We start from the raw sequence: 8,728 nt of genomic DNA, 5'->3' as shown, positions 1-8,728 counted from the left end.
CCCCCCCCTCACCCCCCTCCCAGCTCCAGCCTCCTGTTAGGGAGTTGTTGAAAGCCAGGTATCCGAGTCTCCTTTTCATGTTTTATGTTAAACAGAAAATATACATGTGTGCGCTCAATTGCCATATAAAAGTGAACATTACATTTAGCAATGAGACGTGTGAAAAAAACAGCTTCATTATAGACAAACATACCAAAAAAGCTTATACAGAAATTGAAAATAACGGAATGTACTCAAGCTCAAACAGGAGTTCTATCAGTTCTATCTCGTCTGGAGCCTCCTAATTTCTCCAAAGCTGGAGATTCTTACAGTTCAAAGGAGGCTGGAAGTAGGTTCTCTTAACACAACCTGCACAGCAAATCTGCTCCCCCCAGCCCTGCTCACCAGAGTGAGCATCACCCAGATGCTGGAGGAATACAGAATGCGAATACTCAGCAGTCAAAACTCATCTCTGCTACTCTAGATGGATACAGCATCCAAAACAAAAAAAAGCTGCCGCTTCAAATTTTTACCTTCAGACAAATGTAAGCTGTCACAAAACACTTTTGCATTGTGTTTGTACTACTGGGAAAAGCTGCCATTCTCTTATTAACAATTCTTCCCAGCATTACTCAGTCGCTGCACATTAGAACCAGCAGCTGGAGAGTTCTGAGTGATAATGAAACCTGTAACAAGCCATCTTCAGCCCTCTTTTCCAAACAATAAGGGAATTAAAACTTCAATTTAAATGCAGAGGTTGGAAACACGCTTCAGTGGCAAAATTACTTCAATTATAGTGAGCAGAATACAAAGGACGGGCTGCAGAAACGCAACGCAGCAATGATGCACCACCCCAACCCGCCGACTGCAAAGGTCTCATTTTGACTGGACGTCAAAAGGCCACAGGCAGCGATACTCATCAGTGCTCCAATTTCAACGTGAGGGATCCAAGCACCTTGCAAAAGACCACTTTGGGCTTTTTCTAAGACAGGAGCAGTTGTTTACCTTGAGGAATGAAACAAAAGGACAGAGAGATCTCTACGCGCCCTGTACCCCTGACAGTTTAGTCACTGTTTTAGATAATATTCGTATCGTAGGAAAGGAGAAAGGAATCACCCCGCAGCCAGGGAATGATGACAACACCTCAGGCTTGCAGAAGGCAAAAGCCAACAAGCCTACAGTGATTTCTGTCTGTGGAAGAGCTCTGAATGCTGGCAGGTTACTGTTTATTACAGGTGCACTCATCTTCAAATGAGACTTGCAACTGCCCACAAACAGCTGAAATAGTGCGTTCACTTTTCACTTGAGGTTTCTCTGCATTTCTCAATATATTATAAAAACAGCAGCCCAACTTGAGGCTGGTTCCTCTTGTCCTCTCCTTGTTCCTGGGGAGAAGAGACCAATCCCGCCTTGCTCCAACCACCGTCAGGGAGTTGTCAGAGCCAGAAGGTCTCCTCTGAGTCTTTCTCCAGGCTCAACCTCGCCCCGATCCCTCAGTCGTTTCTCATAGGCTTGCTCTCTGGACCTTTCAGCAGCTTTGTTGACCTCCTCTGGACATGCTCCAGCACCTCAATGTCCTTCTTGCAGTGAGGGGCCCAAAACTTAACCCAGGATGTGAGGTGTGGCCTCCCCAATGCCCAGTACAGGAGTCGATCCCTGCCCTGGTCCTGCTGGTCATGCTCTTGCTGGTACAAGCCAGGATGCTGCTGGTTGCTCTTCAGCTGCTGTTGAAAAACACCCCCATGTCCTTTTCCTTGGGCAGTTTCCAGCTGCTTTTCCCCCAGCCCGGAGTGTTGCTGGGGGTTGTTGTGAGCCAAGTACAGGACCTGGCACTTGACCTTGTTGAACCTCATACCTTTGGCCTTGGCCCATCCAGCCTGTCTGTCCAGATCCTTTAGCAAAGCCTCCTCTTCGAGAAGATCAGCACACCTGCCCAACTTGATGTCATCTGAGAACTTCCTGAGCGAGCACTCTATCCCCTCATCCAGATCATTAGTAGAGATGTTGAAGATGATACATAACATTTCATAAAATGTAAAAATTTCACTCGACATTAGACAAGAGGAAGGGATACATCACCCAGCCCGGGCAGCTTACAACAGGTTGGGAAAGACATAAGACAATAGTTCAAGTGAGACTAAGGAGAGTAAGATTGAGAGGGTTCTTGGAAAATGGTTTTCAACAGGAAGTTATAACCAGATTATAGGAAGATCATTGTACCAGGAGTGGCATGAAAACAGAACTTGAGCAACAGAACAAATCAGGAAGGTGACAGCAGACTGAAATCAGACAAGAGGATGTGACCGCAACAACAAAAATCCAGACGGTGTTACACACTCCTTCGGAGAAAGCGATGAAGAGACTGACATCGAGCTGCTGAAGATATTTCAGAAGGAACAAGGTAAGTTTTAGACAGTTGTATTTAAGGTAAAATGAGATAAAAGTGAAAGAAGGAAATTAAAGTTCAAGTCTGGGCTCTAGGAATATGAGGTGACACCACTAAGATTTCCAGCTCTTCATCCTGTTGAATAGTGACTTCTTAACAAGAAGTGAAGAGGCTCGGCTAAGGGGAGCACAAATGATAGTGAACTTGAAAATACCCCACTAACAAAACACGGCATTTTCCGGGAAACACAAAGAGGAATATGAACAGACGTTCTCATTTTGTATTTACTTTTGAAAAGAGTCTGCTTCAGGTTGAAAGAAAGGCTACAGATCATCTACTCCACCCCCTGCTTGAGCATGGTCACCTAGAGCCAGTTGCCCAGGACCACATCCAGCCTGGTCTTGAAACTGGTCTTCTCCACAGATGGAGAATCCACATCCTCCCTGGGCAGTCTGTTCCAGTGTTCAATCATCCTTACAGTAAAAGTGTTTCTGTATGGTCAGACATCATTTCCTCAGTTCCAGTCTGTTCCCGTTGCCTCTTCTGTCACTGGGCACCACTAAGAAATCTCTGGCTTGGGTTTCTTTTCACGCTCCCATCAAACTTTTACAGCCATCGATAAGATCTCTCTGAGGTTTCTCTCCTCCAGTTGAAGCAGTCCCAGCTTCTCAGCCTCTCCTTACATGTGAGATGCTCCTGCCTCTTAACCACCTTCGTGATCCTTCACTGGACTCAATCTAGCATCACTGTATGTCTCTTGTCCTGGAGAGCCCAGAACTGGACTCAGCACTCCCCAGGTCACCACTGGGTAGAGGGGAAGGATCACCTCCCTTGGGAATTTTAGTTACTGGTAGAAGACAGTTCCAGGAAAGAAAGGACTGGAGCCTGGGGAGGAAGGGTGCATGTTAAGGTTCAAGAGAAAGAAAAACATTGTTATTAGAGAAGTCCAGGAAACTTCTACCTCCACCAGACTGGAATTGAAAGGTACACTTATAAAAGAGATGGAACAGACAAGGACAAACACCTGAACAGAGGGAGAGAAAAAAGATGAAAAAGGAGCTAGAAATAAGTAGAAAGGATGAACAGTCCTGGTAGAAGACCTAGAGGAAGACAATGAGAGGCAAACACACCTAAAAGGTGAAAGACAGTCTCCCTTCTGAATAATGGCCAAAGCTGTGAGTGTGTTCTGGGAGATGAAATAGGACATCTCTGCCATAAAAATAGGTCTGAAATAATTGATCATTAAGATGATACAGGCAGGTGTCTGGGAAATTAATTTTAAAATAAAGAACCAGGTTGCAGAAGCATTAGGAAAATCTGTGTGCAGACCAAATTGTTGGTCTAGATGGTTACAGCAGTCGTCGGGATCAGGACACGCAAACAGGTAAAGACAGCTCTGAAAGGCACGAGCTAACCCAAGAGGGCAGGAAACTGCGACTCTAAGTCCAGCCAGGGAGAATCAAAGCAAAACCAAACAGAAGCTCCAGTACAAAAAACACAGCGAATGACAAAAACTAAGGAGGAGAAACGCAAATACCAGCATAGGCAGCAGATCGGTCTGCAGACGATCAGACACCTGACCAGCGTGTTTCTGGTGGATACCAGCCCAGCACAAGGGACATCTTACCAGCATGTCTGTCGCGTTGAGGTAGTGCTTGCTGGCCATACACTGCTCCAGCTTCTGAGGCACTTGCTTGATGTTCTCTATCTCATCCAGCAAATTCAGGACGTGTTTGTGCTCAATCCCTTCAATCCACAGCTTGCGCAACTCATCCCGCTTGCAGTGCAGCAGCATCTTGCATGACAGCAGATTCTCCTTCACCTACAAGCAACAAGTCAAAAGAGTAATTAAACCTGTCCCTGTAATGGGCACTCTGAGCAGATATCAGCCCCTTCCCACATCACTTCATTAGAAATTCCAAAAACATCACAAGACTGTAACCAAATCCAAGTTCCTTAACGTTTCTGGTTATTCCTTTGGCTGAAGGGAATCAGGGTACACACGAACCAGAAGCACATTCATAGTGACATGTCTTTTAGTGTAAGTTTGGTAACACTAGTGGAAATTCAACTGAAGCACGTAACGTGAACACAAAATCCCACTAACCATGACCAAAGGCTTATTTGCACATTTTCCAAAAACCCATTCAGCAGTTTGGCACTCAGCAAGAATCCAATTTTCAGTGAAAGCAAATAAGCCACTACTAATTTTTCCGCTGAAAACATTTTCCATCTGCCTATTAAATTTTTTGGCACGTCTCCTCCTCTCGTCAAGCTTGGTGTCCATTTCTTGCAACTTTTTCTAATACCTCGAGCAATACCTTGCTTTTTGGTAGCAATACGGTTTCATCAGAACAAACAGCACTTAAGAGAGGGTTCAATTCCAACATTATTTCTCAAGGCCTTTACATCACCTAGAGACACACCTGGGTGTTGGCCATTCCATTAGTTTGAGTCTCAGGCCACCCTCTAAGTGGCAACATCTCTACTCTCCTACTCCATTTCAAAGACATCATGAGTTTTTCTCCTCCACCCTCTGTCCTCAAACACACAACCTGCATTCCCTACTTCCAGGCCCTCCCAGTATCCTCTGGTAAGGTCAGGACATCCTTGCTTTTCTTGCTTAATGCAAATCAATAATACATATTAAAATGCGGAAGTAATTAGCAGCACAGCTTCACACATTGCTTTCACACTGCTCTTGTTTTTGTGATAAGTTATGAATACGTAGGGTCCAACCTTTTCTCAGGCTGAACTCTCACTGAATTACACATGAGAGACCTCAAAAGTAGGCCCTTCAACTTATTTTTAAATAATGAGCCTTCAACGCACTCCAGAAATCCTACTTCAGCTGCACGTTCCCCTTCCTTGTTCATCTAAAGGCAGCTTAAAAAAATACATACAAAAAACACAGATGGACGCACAGACAACAGGTAAATAACAATAGCTACGTAAAACAGCCTCTACCCAGAGTTGGGAGAGACTGAGATTTCAGTACAGTAACACTGCACATTGAAATGTCCTTCTGAAAAGAACAACACAGAAAAATCCTGGGCAACAGAAAAGTCAACGCAGAGTGTTAGAATGTGCAGCAACAGCAGAGGCAAACTAAAAAGCACACAGAGCTCACTTCAGACCAAATCCCTGTTCCACACCTTCTCTGAAAGCGGTTCACTGATCAAGCCCACCATCATCACTGGACTGCTCTTACACAGAGCCAAATTAGGGCAGCAAAACCATCACAGGGCTAGAAAAATATCACAAGACATTCCTCCTCCTGCCCTCACAAGAAAAAACATCAACTACATCTACATTTGGGAGCAAGGGAAGGAGCGAACAGCAAATCTTGAAGAAAGAGCCTCCCTTTGGTAGACCCAAGAGTTTCTACTTCCTAACCCAGTTTTAGTGGCAACACCCCTACAAAACCAAGCTTTTCCCAGGTGGAATTCCCACAGGAATTAACTGCAAACGGTAGATGTGCAGAGGGAGCTGGACTATCTATCAATTCCACGGTTCCTAATGCAAGTGAACGCCTGTGCGTTCAGCCACCTTCCTCAAGAGCAGAACATCAAGAGGAAGGCTGGTGGTGTAATACAGATTGATGACACACCAGATCTGGGGCCTCCCATGAGATGAGAGCAAAGCTACTTCAATATATATCGACCAAAACTAATAAGAAAACTTAAATACCAAAAGGTCCTTCACCCTTACAGTCATTCTTCTAGGCGGGGCCCAAAGGTCACACTCCTGTATGTTTGTTTTGACCTCTGCAAAGCTCAGTACACTGTGTGAAACTAGGCGGCTGGCTACAGTTTATTTCAAATTTAGTGCAATTGATCTCTGCTTTCAAAGTGCTGAGCTTCGTACATAAATCCTAGAATGATCCCTTACCCTCGGAAAGCGTCAGAACGGTCTCATTTTCTTTGAAAATGCTAAATGAATTTTAAAAGCCAGAAGGGTCAGTACATAGCCCCAGAAGGGTAAAAGCCCTCTGCTCCTAGAGCACTGCTATGAAGGGTTTGAAGATGAGACCTCCACAGAACCAGGGAAAAAAAAAAAAAAACAGAATAAATTGGGTGCCTAGTTTGCACAAAGTTCAGATACAGCCCAAAGAGAGAGCAAAGAACTAATCTACTGTTGCAGGGAGAGAGCAGATGGAACAAGTCCACAACAAAGACAGCCAAGAGTTATTTACTGGCACGTTAGTGAAGTGTGAGCACTCAAAATACAGAAAGATACGGGGGCACGGAGTTCATGTACATTCACACAACAGAACAGAGTTTGGAAATAGCACCAAATCCCATATTCTCTGAGGAAAAAGCAAGCTGATGAATCACCCAGATGATTTCGGAGGTGGTTGGAGGCCAACATATCAGAACACGAACAGATGAGATGGAAAGGTGTCAGCTTCGCAGCCCTCAGGCTTCAAACACCCGGTAGCAACATGCCCAGACAATACACGAACTGGGGACACCCCAAAGCTCTGAGCTTCACGTCCACCTCCCATTTTGCTTGTTAATGACTTGCATTCTCAACCAGGGAGACCTCACAGCCAGACTTCACCTGCTTGATCTTGTTGCGCGAGTTGGTGATGCGCTCGGTGATGCTCTGGTACGTGCGGATGGCAGTGGTGAGCTCGGTGTAGTGCTGCACAATGAGCTCATCCAAGTCCCGGTCACACTTCTCATACGCTTCTTCCAGGCGGCCTTTCTCGGTCTCTCGGTCCTCAACATCATCACTGGTAGATAAAGTCCTGAGGACAAAAAGATGACAAAAATAGGGATATTTTGGAATCATCAATAAGGACAGGGAGAAAAATGCACCACGTAGCACAAACCAGTTGCTTTTATTAGTCTGTAGTGAAGCTTGTTTCTGGTAAACATGGCTTGAAGAACAAGGGACTTCAAGAAAATATAAAACATGCATATTGTCTTTTATTACTTGCCCAATTTTCATGTGCTTCAGAGCTTTTTTACTACACTACTGGATTCAGGAAAAGGGAAAGTTATCTATCAGTTATTTTATTTCCAGAGTCATTAATATGGGCACAGTATAACACAAACAGACCCTAATTTGTAACTTCGAACATAACGAAGAAATTCTACTTTGGACTCAGGGACCAGTGCAACGATTCGTTAAAAGCACTGCAGTTTCTACTACTTAACCGCCAAAAGTACACCAGGGATACCACGAGAACGTACAGAAATCCACCAAGGCCTTCCAAGAGTCAATCAGTTTTCAAACACACACTAGTACTGCAAAGAAGCATCTCAGGCTCATATTGCCACACATCAACTTATTTTAACCTCTGAGTAGCAACATTTTAATTTTTTAATCGATGAAGTTTGATATTTCAACAAAACTCCTGAAAATTTAATCGAACTGGCACAGAAGATAAAAGCTTCATCAAACCGAGTCCCCCTGGCCCCCAGCACTGCCAGGTCCCCCCTGCCCCCTGTCCCTCAGCAGCACCTCCACACGGCTGGGAAACCCCTCCAGGGATGGGGGCTCCACCACTGCCCTGGGCAGCCTGCCACACGCCTGCACAACCCCAACGAGGAAGAAGTTGATCCTAAGGTCCAATCTAAACCTCCCCTGGCACAACTTCATGCCAGTTCCTGTCGTCCTGTCACTTGTTCCTGGAGAGAACAGACTGACCCCCACCGTCTCCAACCTCCTGTCAGGGAGCTGTCGAGAACAAGGTCTCCCCGGAGCCTCCTTTTCTCCAGGCTCTACACTCCCAGGTCCCTCAGCTGTTCCTCATAAGACAAACTGGATTTTTCTCCATTCACCACCACTCTTTGGGTGTCTTGGTATCACTCAAACTTTCTACTCAAGAATCAATACAAACTTCTTTCTCCCCTCTCTCTATTTGCCCTTCTCATCCCCTCCTCAAGACCCATCCACTGGATCCAGAAGCCCATACATGGAACGACTCCATGGCACTACCAGGAAGACCCAGGAGCCAGCAATAGCCGAAAAGACATATCCTTATCTCGTACAGCAGTAGCACTCAATATGTTGGCTTGGGCAAAAAAGGTACCCTGAGTTTTCCCACTCCTTTATCCTTGGAATCCTTCTGTTTTAAATCAGAAATATAGACATTGAACACCATAAATTTCATGGTGAAAAAGAGAAAACTCAGCTACGATCAGTTATAGAATCCCAAAATGGTTTGGGTTGGAAGGGACTTAAACACCATCTAGTTCCAACCCCTCTGCCATGGGGACACCTTCCACTAGACCAGGCTGCTCAGAGCCCTGCCCAACCTGGCCTTGAACCCTGCCAGGGATGGGTAGTAGTAGTTATGACCTAAACACTGGTATATCACAACCTCGAGAATCAGCATGAATAAGCTGTATT

General features: G+C 45.2%; 1 protein-coding gene across 1 annotated transcript; it reads right to left on the bottom strand.

Annotated features, from left to right (window-relative positions):
• Nucleotides 1-3,992: 3,992 nt before the first annotated feature.
• Nucleotides 3,993-7,162, bottom strand: LOC104494025 (exocyst complex component 4-like; the record flags this gene model as incomplete). Its single annotated transcript, XM_010136801.1, has 2 exons — nucleotides 6,929-7,162; nucleotides 3,993-4,187 (listed from the first exon to the last, which is right to left on the bottom strand). Coding segments are annotated over exons 1-2 (429 nt in total), but the record flags the coding sequence as incomplete, so codon positions are not given.
• Nucleotides 7,163-8,728: the final 1,566 nt, after the last annotated feature.

The sequence above is a fragment of the Buceros rhinoceros genome, unplaced genomic scaffold, assembly GCF_000710305.1.
Source record: "Buceros rhinoceros silvestris isolate BGI_N320 unplaced genomic scaffold, ASM71030v1 scaffold16735, whole genome shotgun sequence".
Lineage (NCBI taxonomy): Eukaryota > Metazoa > Chordata > Aves > Bucerotiformes > Bucerotidae > Buceros > Buceros rhinoceros.
The sequence above is the reverse complement of the archived record's forward strand: the minus strand, read 5'-3'. Positions and strand labels throughout refer to the sequence as shown.